Below are 13,427 nucleotides of genomic sequence, written 5' to 3'. Positions count from 1 at the left end.
TGGAGGCAGTGATACAAATGTCGTTTACTGCCGGGCATTGAACATTCATTTGTTCTTAGTGCTTTGACCAATACTGTGCACTCATTGTAGAAACAATAGAAAAGCTTATTTCCTATTGACTATCGATCTTTGGTACCTCACTGAGAGATACCAATGGGTCTACCTTAGTGTATAGCCCAGACAACACCTAAACTCTGCATTAACACAAATGCTAAGCACTGTCACATGCTTATAGTGACCTTGGAAGAGACTTTAATTGCTGTGTAATTTGCTAAGCAGACGTACTGTAATTAGTCACTCATCTGTCATGGGACTTTATGATAAAAGTGTCATTATAAATTGCAGTTTTTACAAATTCTGAATCAAATTGCTGGCCCTGTTGAGCAGGTTTTTTTTTTTTTTTTAAGCGTGTGCCTCCTGAGACGTTTAGGAGCACATACATGCCTTCCTGCAGAAGACCCCTTTACTTTGTGTGTCTCCGACATGGGGCCTCCACTGGACAGTTGGCTTTAGTTACCTCACACTGGCTCGTGTGAGGGGGTCAGCGTGTCTGCTTGCACCGCTGAATCCCCCGCTCCACCCAGCATTAGGATCGTAGCAGGCATGGCGTTCGTTAGGTGCTTCTGAAGCTTTTAGAACAGTGGCTCTCAACCCGTGGGTCTCGACTTCTGCAAACCTCTGTCTCTAAAAATATTTACATTACCGTTCATAACAGTAGCAAAATTACAGTTAGGAAGTAGCAATGGAAATAATGTTACGGTTGGGGTCGCCGCAGTGTGACGTACTGTGTCAAGGGGTCATGGCATTAAGAAGGTGGAGAACCACTGTTTAAGAATGTTATATGACTGGTTTTCACGCAAGCGTTTTGGATTTTTAAAGACACCTTTGAAGGTTCGCATACACGAGTGTAGTCTAGGGATTTACCTTTTACAGTAGAAATGGTTTTTTTTTTTTTTTTTTTTTCCGGAGCTGGGGACCGAACCCAGGGCCTTGCGCTTCCTAGGCAAGCGCTCTGCCACTGAGCCAAATCCCCAACCCCAGAAATGGTTTTCTTTATGCTCACCATCCCACCCGGCCATGGGAAAGAGAGCACAGGAGTCCTGCTCAGTAGTCTGGACCTTGCGACCCCGCTTTTCCGTTTCCTATGCTTTCCTCCATTTCTCCCTGATCCTCCCGCTTCTCTCTGGAATCCGGGGTCACAACCATGGTGCTACAGCGCTTGCTCCCTCACATTCAAGTTGTCCATTGTTATGGTCTCTGAAGGTAAAGCAGAAGGGGATATTTTCTTGTCTTTATGTTTTGAGATTCGGTGTTACTCTGTAGCCCAGGCTAGATTAGTATTTCCTGTCTAGGCTAGCCTCAAAAGCTGATATGTTCCAACAAACCCACCGAAAGGCTTCAGGTTACCAGGGAAACCCCTTAAACAGCTTTCGTTGGAAGTGTGGCTGCATACATTTCATTGGTGTGTCTCCAATATATTTAAATACCTGTAAGGTGCCTCTCCTGTCCCCTCCTCTGTCCCCTATGAGGCCTGCAACCCTGTTCTACTTGGCTAAACATGGTGGTTGAATCTCCCCGAGACCAGAGCTCTACCAGATTTTCTTGACTTTCGTGCTAGGAAGTTCTATAATTGCAGGTCAGGCCCTCTGATGGCTGTGGAAAACTCTAACAACAACGTGTCCCTTTCCCTTGTAAGTTCCCTAGTGAATATTTAATGGTTCTTTTTAGCACGGTATGAAAGCATAAAATATTAATCGCAGTCAGGCGGTTGTCGTTGTTGTCTGTACACTTGTTCTTGAGGGCCGCTCACTTCTGAACATTCCTCTTGATAATGATAAACTACACCCATCTCTACCAGGCACGTGTTTAGTGTGTGTGTGTGTGTGTGTGTGTGTGTGTGTCCCATGGAGCTAGGGATCAGACACAGGGCCTTGCACATACGTGTTCCGTAAGCACTCTCCCACATCCCTAAGTGAAGCCGTCTACACTGTTGATAGGATTAGAATCAGAAAAACGTTTAACCCCAGGCGACATTTTCAAGTATGGCACTTCTGTTCTGCTGCGTCCTCGGAACAGGGGCATGCAGGTTAGAGGGCTGCTCTTCCTGTTCTGCCCTGTCACAAGTCTTCCCTTCCCTGAGGCATTAAGTTGGGTGGAGGGGGGAGAAAGTGCAATTCAAACAGCAGTGCCGGGCACTGTGGCTGGTGGAGAGACCCTTTTGTGACAGTCGCTGGTGGTTTAAGCCATGAAGTGCGGGGGGTGTTCACCATGGTCCATGTTAGCCGGTGGGTCTCTGTTGTCACTGTTGCCGTCACTTGTGGGATTTTAAAAACTCTGCACACTAGGCCTATTAAATCAGATTCCCCAAGGCTGGAAGTTAAGCACCAGTAGTTTTAAAAGATTTTCGGAGTTGGGAATCGGTCCTCAGCTCCAAAAAAAAAAAAAAAAAAAAAAAAAAAAAAAAAACAAAATTACAAAACGTTTTCCCGGAGGATTTAATGTGTAGCCAAGGTCAGCATCCTTGTGAAGTTCACGTAGGCCGCAGAGAAGGCCTGGTGGATTGCTGCTGGTTCTGTTAGATTTCCTCCGTTAGGATTAACCATTTGGATATTCTCAGATGCAACGTAGGTTCCTTTTTTTCAGTAAGAAATGGTCATGGGCCTTACCCTTGTACTAAGCTTTTATTTGTCGCTAGTAACAGAAAGTTGATCAGCTAGTGTGGTCTTGTAGGGGGGGTAGAAATAATGGTATCATATCACACGCAAAGAATGTAAACAGAGGCATGGCTTGGGTATTTGCTGGGGACATTGACTCTGCCTCAGATTTGGGGCACATGCGTGTGTGCGTGTGTGCGTGTGTGCGTGTGTGCGTGTGTGCGTGTGTGCATCTGTGCATGTGTGTGAGTGTGTGTGTGTGTGTGTGTGTGTGTGTGTAGTGGCATTGTGTGTTAGAGTGGAGGGTGTTAAGGTGAAATAAAAAAATGGTCAAAATCCACAAAGGGCCACAAAATAAGAGTATATCCAATAGGAGAGGGGGAGATAGAGGCAGGGCTTCCCCCATGACATCTGAAGATGTTAAGATGTGTGGCTGAGGGAAGATGCTTATGAGGTATGCAGAGTTATGCTGGAAGCTAAGTCAGCCTCCAGTGGCTGGCAGCTTTATCAACTGAAGACTGACTGTTATCTTGCACGACTAGGGGCCCCGGGTCAGATATGCATATAGGGTCTCAGTGGATCATCTTAAAACTGCAGCTGCTCAGGGGAGATTGAGCAGAGGACAGGGAGAGGAGGGGAGAAAAGAGTGAAGGGGAAAGAGGGAGAATAGAAGGAAGAGGAGGAGGAGGAAGATGAGGAGGAGGAAGATGAGGAGGAGGAGGAAGAAGAAGAGGAGGAAGATGAGGAGGAGGACAAGGAGGAAGAAGAGGAGGGGGAGGACAAGGAGGAAGAAGAGGAGGAGGAAGATGAGGAGGAGGAGGAGGAAGATGAGGAGGAGGAGGAGGAGGAAGATGAGGAGGAGGAGGAGGAGGAGGAGGAGGAGGAGGAGGAGGAGGAGGAGGGGAACTAGAAAAGTTCAACTTTTACTTATCTGATGAGATTGTCTCTCCGAGGCTCACTGCCTCTGTCTGCTAACCTCGCATAGTCCTGGAAGCCTCCAGCCTGCATACAGTCTAATCTAGGTCTGGACTGTTGTCAGCCTCCGAGACCTGCTGCTGAGTACGCTCGCCCCTTCCGGCTCTTTCTGGTGTCTGCCTGGCTGGTTCATCTCAGCCATTCTGGCTCAGACTCCTCTCCAAGCTGACGGATTCAGTCTGGCTTCTCTCTCAGCCTCTAACTTTTTGTTCTGCTTGGCCCCAAACCAAGTCTGGCAATCTGTTCTGATCTTCTGGTTCCTTCTCACTCTGGGTCACTCTGTCTTCACTGGTGTCTAGCTTGCTCTCTCTCTGCAGCCTGTCTCTGTACAGCTGTCCTGGTAACTCACTCTCTCTCTCTCTCTCTCTCTCTCTCTCTCTCTCAAAAAGATTTGTTTACTTTATGTCTGAGTACACTGTCGCTGTCTTCAGACACACCAGAAGAGGGGATCAGATCCCATTACAGATGGTTGTGAGCCACCATGTGTTGCTGGGATTTGAACTCAGGACCTCTGGAGGAGCAGTCAGTGCTCTAACCGCTGAGCCATCTCTCCAGCCCCAGGCTGCTCTCTCTTATGTAGCCTCTTTTCTCTCTCTTCTCATGAGAGTTGGGCATATTCTATTCTGTCAAATCTTTCTGTGATTCATCACTTTGTCTGTCGCTCAATTAGACTTTCAAACAGGGGTCACTTCCTTCTGTGAACTTACCTTCATTGTCTGGGGTTAACGGTGAGCGCTAAGGGCACTTCTGTATCCAGCTAGAAGGACTAAAGACTGAGCTCCACTACAACTAGAAACTGTTTTTTTCAGTAAATATCCAACATCACAGTTCACAGTGTGATCAAATATCCTGCAGCAGGGGGGCAGAGGAGGGGAGAGTGGAGGGAGAGGAGGGTGTTTGGTTTTTGTTTTAAATTTCAGGTTATTGTCTAATCTTGGCGCTGAGATGCAGATGATACGCTGCTTGGTAGAAATTGTCGTCCCTATTACTTGGTCACTGCTCGCAGTATCTCACTTTGGGAACATTTCACAATTGAATTACCATCAGAACCATCATATATTTGAATAAGTCTTTATGCAAACAGTTTTCGTGATTGCACCTTTGTGTTATTTTGTGCCAGTGTGTGTGTGTGTGTGTGTGTGTGTGTGTGTGTGTGTGTGTGTGTGTGTTCTGTGGGCTCTTGCATCATGCGTGGAGTTGGGTCTCTGCTTCTCTTGTGTGGCTTTGACTATTGGGCACAGGCAGGCAGACTTGGTAGCAGCCGCCCTCTCCTGCTGGCCCTCAGTGGGGCTCCAGCGACGGCCTGGCTGGACACAGACTCTAGGGCAGCCGCTGCCTCCTCTCTCACTTGCACATCTGGACGCCATTATCTCAGGGATTGTTGTTGCCAATGAGAGGTTTAATCCCCTTCTGCCAGTTTCATTACTCATTGGTCAGCGACTTTGTTCTCGCGCTTTATTCTTTTATGATTTCTCTATATTTCTGCCCCTCTACAGTTTAGTTGTAACGTATGTAGTTGTGCGTTTACGTTTCCTTTTCCTGTCTACTCTCTGAGGCATAAGTGCATAACTTTCTTTCCAGTAACGAGGATTTACCAGGCCCTCACACATGCCAGGCAAAGGTTCTAGGCCTTTTTCACTTTTTCTTTTGAGCTGGATCCCTCTGCTCAGGGTTGGGTTTGATCTTCTGACCCTGTGTCACAGCCGTCTCAAGGAGCACCTAGCATTGTAGGCTGTGTCACCAAGCCTGGCACAGAGAGCATTTTAACTAAGTTTCTTAAAAAATGAAAATGTAAGTACGATAGCTGATAATCAAACCTGCGCCCTTGTTTTCTAGGCACACGAAGGAAGACCTTGTCGCAGTAGCTAAGATGCATTGTTTTAGTTCACTCCCGTTAGCAGGCAATAGGGAAGAGGGCTCTGTGGGCTTGGCAGGTCTCAGCTGCAGGCGGGCTCTGTCAGTGTTTTGCTCAGCTGTTTATCTTGGCAGTTTTTTAAAATGAGACTGGAAGATACAGTTAATATTTGTGTGGGTTTGCCGGCACAGCATCACTCTGTGAGGGCAATTAGGTGGTTACGCAAACCTTCGAGCCATCCGCCATCCATACCGCTGCATCGCCCACAATGCCTTCCGAGTGCTTCTCCAGTTAAAAAGGGATAAATCGCAAGAAGTAAGGCATTGTGGGAGGGCCCAGATGTAGGCTCTCTAAAGTCAGCTTTAACTCAGGCATGTCACTTGGTTCGTCATGGGAATTGATTTGGTATACTTTTAAAGAAACATCTCTAGAGGAAATACTAGTTATTTCAAGAGATCATATCTGAGTTTAGCATCTACAGTACTGAGAAGAACTGAAACTTAACTGCTCCGTGTAATTAAAGTAGTAGACACTTTTGTTCTTTTGTGTGTCTGCCTGTGGGGTGTGCATGTCTTGTGCACATGTGTTCACTCAGCTGTGTGCTTGTGTGGAAGCAGAGGTCAGTTTCTGATGTCTTTATCGGTGTCCATCGTAGTTTTCACACAGGCTTCTCACGGAACCCGCAGCCATCTTTTGACTCGGCTGTCTGGGACCCTCCTGTCCCTGCCCTCAGCTGGGGTTCCAGGACACACAGCCACATCCAACTTCTTTTTATCTCAGTGCTAGGTGTGGGAAATCAGGCTCTCACGATTGTGAAAGCTTTTCACTGGGAGCCACCCCGGCCACCCCGGCCACCGTTGTCCTTTTACAGGCACTAAAACTAACCTTGGATTAATGTGGTTTATGATGAATTATATTGAATTTCTTCCTTTCTTTGTTTTTCAATTTAACAGGCAACCAGATAAACTGGTGGTTGTTTGGACAAGAAGAAGCCGAAGGAAGTCTTCCAAGGTTAGTCTGCTCCGAACAGTCACCCCGCGGACGTTTGTCCTCAGGATTCACAGGATTCATGTGTTGGAGGCTGGGAGGGGCAGCTTAGCATTTTGAGGAGCGGCCGACTGTCCGAGTTCATTGCTGGGTGCAGGAGAGGAGGAGTTGGCTTTCTCGAAGATGTCGATTTGTTTCTCTTTGTACTGATAGTTCTGTACTTGGAGACTAGCACAGAATTTTAAATGTACAGCAGAGTTCTTCAGCTGTTTTAAACATCCTGTTCTGTAGATGATCATATTTTTGTGAGCATATAGCTGTATACATATTTATTAGAGGTTAGTTTTTTTCATATAGATACTAAAAGTACCTTTTCAAGGTGGTTTTGTTCTTGAGACAGGGTCTCATTTTGTATTTCAGGCTGACTTAGAATTTGTGATCTTCCCTTTCGTGCTTCCCAAGTGTTGGGATTACAAGTGTGTGCCATTATATCTGGCCTCCAGGTTTATTTTTATTAAGCTAAAACTTAAGCGTTCAAAATTAATCAAACCTTGGTTATTCGGGACACCATGACCATGGCAACTCTATGAGAGAAAGCACTTAAACTGGGGCTGACTTGCCTTTTCAGAAGTTTAGCCGTTATCATCCTGGCTGGGAGCCCATTGGAAGGACATAGTGCAGGAGGAGAAACTGAGAGACACTGGGCCGGGCTTGGACTTTTGAAACCTCAAAGCACCTCTGCCCCACCCTTGATGCTCTTCCTCCCACAAGGCCAGGCTTCCTGATCCCACCTTGAGCTGCTCCCTGGTGACTAGGCATTCAGATATACAAGCCTGTGGGGCCAGTCTCATTCAACTACCACAGTTTACCTATAATAAATATGACCTCTATACTGATACTTGTATAAACATTACTCCTATCAAAGGGTAGATTGTGTCTTTTCCAGGCAGCTTCCAATACCTAGTTTTGAATTTCGTGCAAAAATGTTGCAGTAGTATTTTGGTGTAGCACTGTGTGGCTTTACAGTATTCTCCACTGTTTTTAGATAGCGCAGCCTTGTTTTGTGTCTGGTCTCCTTTGCTCAGCATCGTGGTTCTGCCATGTGTCCGTGCTCTTGTTTTCTTCTGTAGCTCATGGTCTCACTGCAGAATAGGACTCCATTCTTCCGTTACACTACCAACTAGTTCATTTCTCAGTCCCCTGGGTCTGAGCCTTTTCCCACTTCTTTCGAGTTAACTGCTAGAATCATTGTTTAAGTAGGTAGACAGTGATAGGGAAGACAGCTAGCAGCCGCCCCTAGCCTCCTTACATGTGTGCACACACAACACACATACATACACATACATACATGTGTGCACAAGAACTTGCCAGACACTCCTGCCATCAGTATAAGAGTTGAAGCTGGTTCATGTCATGGACAGTATTTTCTTCAAGGCACATAGTTCTGGGCATTATAATTTGGATACTGAGAAGGAGTTCTAAGTATGGACACAGTACTTCTCATTGCATCTACAGCGTTTGTTGAATTGACCAGAATAAAGTTGTTCTTTAAGTGCAATAGAGGAGTCTGACTATATCTGTAGTCTTTAGAGTAGACAGGGTAAGCACTTTTTGTCATTTGGTAGTCAGCTAGCAATTATTCTATAAGAGTTATGAAACACAATAAATGTAATAAATACTTTAGGTTGCAGGTCAGTTCAGAATATACTCGCCTTTGATATTAAATAAACTTTATTTAATTATATATTACAGTTGAAGGATTTTTTATGAAAGGAAGATTCTTTCTCATATGGTCTCAGATCCTGTTTGAGTCTAGGTAATGAAATCTAAACTTGAGGATACAGGTTAATTTTCTCAGAAGCTAGTGTTTTCTAGAAGAAATTACCTTTTATCTATTTCTTAGTTTTGCTATTCTTCAAGATCCTCTGTTACACAGTCATCTCTCTGTATTTAGGATTTTCCCAGTCTTGTTTTTGTGAAACCTGTCTCCAAAAAAACCCAAACCCAAAAACCAAAAACACCAGTCTTAAATGTATCTAAAGCTTCCTTCATCATTCCCTAAACAATATAGTAGGATAGCAGGTATGTACACAGCCCCATGTTAGAGTGGGTACTGTATGTCTAGAGATGGTGTACAATACAGCGGAGCAATGCACAGGTCCCAGAGAAAAGGCTCACCGTGTATATCAATCTGTGGGTTTGTGTACAAAGACAGTCCTGGACTCCTGTCCCAGGGGACTGTACTTTGGAACATGGAAGGTATTTAACAGTTTATGAGAACTGATATGTTAAGCTCAGAACAGCATTTATATGTATATATGTAGTGTACATTTATGGAAATGTTTTAAAAATGACATATAATAACTAAATAAGGAAATTTAAAACTGACACTCAGATAAGCCATTATACTGACTGTTAAATTAGGTAGTACATGATAAGGCACATTTGCCTTTTTAATTTAAAGCTTAATTCCCAGTTAATTGCTCATTTTCTGTTGGTACATGTATATTTTATAGCTAACTATTTAGAGAGCTCATTGCAGATTCATTTGGTTAAAATAATTAGTATGGGCAATTAACACACTACGAAGCTTTCTACTTTCCCAAGTAATGACATTTGTAACACAGACTTTGTCAGGCTATAATTGATTTGTAAACATAGACATAAATAACTTTTCAGGATATGTGACAGTAGCAGCTGGGCAGCTGTGATAAACCAGAGAAAAATATGGCATATTAATTTTTACTTGTCTAAATTCCTATTTTCTAAATAGAAATTGAAGTTTGCAGAGAGGTTTAAGAATTCCAAAGGGGAAATCAGAGCTTTAAAATCCCCACCCAGTTTTTACTGTCCCTGTAAAAATTGCCTTCATAGCCTTGCATGGTGATTGGGCCTTTCAAATGTGTGCCCTCACAGCTCATCTGTGGAGAGTTACTTAAGTGGAGGTTGTGTTAGCAAGGTAAAATTGTTTAATAGATGACATATGAAACATATGGATATATGCACTTTTAGAATTTGTAATAATTTGGATATTTTAGTGAAACTTTTTGTTCTGCATGTTTGTGTACGTATGACTTAAAAGACATGGGAGCAGTTGTGTGTGCATAGTGCACAATGCATGTGTGCAGAGGCCTGAGGTCACATAGGGCATTTTCCCAGATTGTATTCATTTGTATATTGAGGCAGGATCTCTCACTCGAACCCAGAGCTTGCTGGTTAGGCTGTCTAGGCCTGCTCCAGGCTTCTCTTCCCCAGGTCCTGGACTGCAGCCAGGTGCCACATCCTGTGGGCGTGGCTTGCTGAGCTCTTAGGTGCATACTGTTGCATGGCATGCACGTTACCTACCTCAGTGCCCCTCAGTGAGACCTTGCAACTCTGTAGAGCACACACCAATCCTTTAGATGGGTGGCTTTAGATGGGTGTGGCTTTAGATGGGTGTGGCTTTAGATGGGTGTGGCTTTAGATGGGTGTGGCTTTAGATGGGTGTGGCTTTAGATGGGTGTGGCTTTAGATGGGTGTGGCTTTAGATGGGTGTGGCTTGAAATAAATAGATCAGTGCGCTTTGTAGAGTTAGTACTTGTTCAAGTTTCATTTCTTTTACTGTCATAAATATTCTGAAGGGTTTTGTTAGTTTGTAGTTCCAAGTTACAGCCCACCACTAAGGGGAAATCGAGGTAGGAATGCACATCACACCCAGACTCTTCCCAGGTGGTCCAAGTTGTGGCAAGTTCACATTCAATACTAGCTTTACACTCTCCTAAATTAAATAGTTAGGTTTTTCCCCAGGCCTGCCTTTGGAAGGTACCAAAGGATGTTAATAGATGTGATTTAACAAGTAAGAAAAGCTGTATACAGAGGTGAGCACTGAGTCCTAATCCTTTAGCTATCCTAGGACGTTGGCAAATGATCAAGTACTCACAGTCATCAGCTGGAGGGTAAAACCTTCGCTAACTGTCCTAAGGCAGTGAATACTTCTCCATGTGCAAGAAAACTGACCAAGCTTCTTAGAGCACTGGTATTTACCATCCACCCACCCAGCCAGTCACCCACCCACCCAATCACCAAAGTTATTGTTGGATACCTGTATTTCACTGTTTACCTAACTTAGGGTCTTGAATTACCTTTTTGTGAGTTAGTAAGTTCCTAGAAAACACAAATGCCTGACGTTTGCTAGGTTACAGACAGACATCACTCCTCCCGAGTTTTGTTGTTGTTGTGGGTGCTGAGTGTGTAACTCAGGTCATTGCACTTCTGCAGTAAGCACACTGCTGAGCTGTCTTCTCCAATGTGTGTGTGTGTGTGTGTGTGTGTGTGTACACATGTGTGTGTGTGTGTACTTGATGTGTGTGTACTTGAAGAGGCCAGGGAATGTCTTTGTTTGTCCTTGTTAGGAATCTTCTTTGAAGCAGGGCCTGGGGGCCACTAATTAGATTAGACCAGCTGGTTGGTGAGGCCCACAATCTTCCTGTCTCTGCCTCTCCAGCCCTGGGATTACAACTGTGTAAGCCATGCCTGCCGGTTTTAAAGGGTTCTGGAGAGCAAATGCAGGTCTGTGCTTGCAAGATGAGCCCTCCACCCCACATTCCTGGTTTACCACTTTGAATGTCCCTGATTTCTTCTTTAGAATTCCCTGGTCTGTTCAGCTAGAATGTGAGGGTCAGGTGACGATGTGAAGGAGCACTGAGTCAGCCTCTTAGGAGGTCAGGTGACGATGTGAAGGAGCACTGAGTCAGCCTCTTAGGAGGTTAGCTGACATTGCCAGTGCCTTCCTTGTTCTTAGGATGCCAGGAAGCCAGAGCTGTGACTCTGACCCTTCCTTTGCTGGTGCCAGATATGCTGAGAGAGAGTGGGAAAGGGTGGCCTCCTGCATCTCGGGAGTCGCCATGCGTTGCCTTTCACTTAGAGCCTTTCTTTTTGGTTGGTCAGCTTGTGGTTTTGTCTCATCCTGAACTGAGGGATGGAAAAGTCATTCAGAAGATGATGCTTCTAAAGGGCCCTGAGGAAATGCCTGGCACCCCATCTCCTTACTCCGCCCTTTTATTAGGTCCTATGTTTTCTAATTTTCCACATTTTATCTCTGTCATGCATAGGACATAAGTCCGTAGAGACTGAAGGTCGCCTTCCTATTGTGTGAATCAAGGATATAGTTGGGCATAATGGGGGCTAGGTGTAACCTAGGTTCCACTGGGTCTGGATTCTCCCTCTGGTTTTGGTTCAGGAAACCATTTTCTCTTAATCAATGTTTATATTCCTGTCTAACTTTTTTTGTGATGGTTCCTTTCTTTAACTTTTTTTGATTCTTTGTGAATTTCACACCATGCACCGCAATCCCACATATCTCTCTGCCCCCTCATACTCGCCCTCCGCTCTGGCAACCTTCCACCAAAAGAAAAACCTTGTGTAGAAGCTGTAGTGTGTCACAGTTTACCCTTTTGCTCACACTTCTTTGCTTGCAAATATTCATTGCAGTGAGTCACTGGTGTGGTTGGGGGCCTCTCTACACTCTCACTACTGGATTTCCACTAGGCCTCCTCTTAGATATCCTCCTGCTGACCTGTGTCATGGAAATGTCCGGCTTTAGATCTGTAGGACCACCCTCTTCAAACGTGTGCTCCAGCACTTTATCGATGGAGTAGATGTTGGGGTGGATCTAGGCCTCGGTGGTACGTGAGTTGTTCAGCCACCAGCCCTCCTGTACCCACAGCACACAGCACAGGTCCTCTGGGCCTGCTCTCCTGCACTCTTGCCATCAGGGTGCTGCCTGGTGAGGTGCAGGGTCTGTTCTCTGGAGTGCTGCAGCAGGGAAGGGGCGTGGCCAGCTCGCCCACTGTCAGAACCTCAGAGCCTGCTCTTCCAACTGCCATATGTGGAGAGGGAGAGGGGGAAGAGGAGGAGGAAGGAGATATCTTTCTCTTGCCCACACCACCACATAGCAGACAAGTGTCAGGGCCAGCTCTTCTGCTCTCTCATGATGCCCAGGCATCAACACGGCCCCAGGCAGCAGCTGAGACCAGGGCATGCGTTTGGCCTTTAGTGGTAACAGACCCCGTCAGCTGCAGGGCCAGCATCCCAGACATGGCCCCAGTGGCAGCCAAGTCAGGATCCCACCTCGGCCTGAGGTGGCATCACCAACTACTCACATCAGGCTGTTCCTCACGTCCCTCAGCCCCCAGTTCTGCCTCTCTTCATTGCCCACATCCTTCTGCTTCTCTCTCTCTCCATCTCTCCACCACTTACTTCTCTTACTGATGCTCAGGGTTTCGGGTGCCCCAGCCCGGACTTCCTACTACCTATTCTCACTCTCCTAGGATCCTATCCGTTCCTAAGATGTACGACTCGTCTGTGTACTGGTAATCTCCAAGTTTGTAGCAGATACTGAGGTTAATGGTGCTTCCGATTGGATCACCTGTCCTTATCTACCTAATAGGCAAGGGAGACCTGATGTGTTTGAAACAGAGCCTCGCTTCATGTAGATTAATAGAATTTCCCCCTAGTTCCTCCGGGGCCGAGCAGCTTTACCCTCTTCTTCAGTCCCTTCAACCTCTCATACGTAAGGCAGGAGGTCTTGCTGTCTGTAAAGGAGAGCATTCTGTACCCAGAACCTGGCTCCTCTGCCCTGCCTGCCTCAGCTCCCCTCAGGATTAGTCAGTGCTTTCCTGCTTGTTCTTAGCTGTGTTGATGTTCGAAGCCTGTTTTAGACACATCGGCTAAAACAGTCAACCTGCACACACGTAGATCTTCATTCCTCTGCTTCAAACCTGCCAGTGGCCTCGGGTCTCCCACACAGTAAAACTGAGGTCTTTTCAGAGGGCCGAGAGGACCTTAGCTGGCTGGGCCTCCACTGTCCCTCTGGTGTCATCTCCTCCCTCTGCTCACCTCACTATACCTCACGTCACCTCACTGTACACGTGCGCGTGCTCCTGCAGACTTATCGCCCACCCGCAGAGCGCTCCTCT

General features: G+C 45.9%; 1 protein-coding gene across 21 annotated transcripts in view; it reads left to right on the top strand.

The window, feature by feature from the left end:
• Ehbp1 (EH domain binding protein 1) overlaps positions 1-13,427 on the top strand; it is a 287,180-nt gene that overhangs the window by 60,761 nt on the left and 212,992 nt on the right. For all 21 annotated transcript variants that reach the window (NM_001305130.1, XM_063273264.1, XM_063273263.1 and 18 more), the window contains exon 3: positions 6,438-6,495. In NM_001305130.1, coding sequence (NP_001292059.1) covers positions 6,438-6,495 — 58 coding nt within the window. The remainder of the gene's footprint in view (positions 1-6,437; positions 6,496-13,427) is intronic.

This window comes from Rattus norvegicus, chromosome 14, assembly GCF_036323735.1.
Source record: "Rattus norvegicus strain BN/NHsdMcwi chromosome 14, GRCr8, whole genome shotgun sequence".
Taxonomy (NCBI): Eukaryota; Metazoa; Chordata; class Mammalia; order Rodentia; family Muridae; genus Rattus; species Rattus norvegicus.
This window is presented reverse-complemented; position numbering and strand designations above follow the sequence as displayed.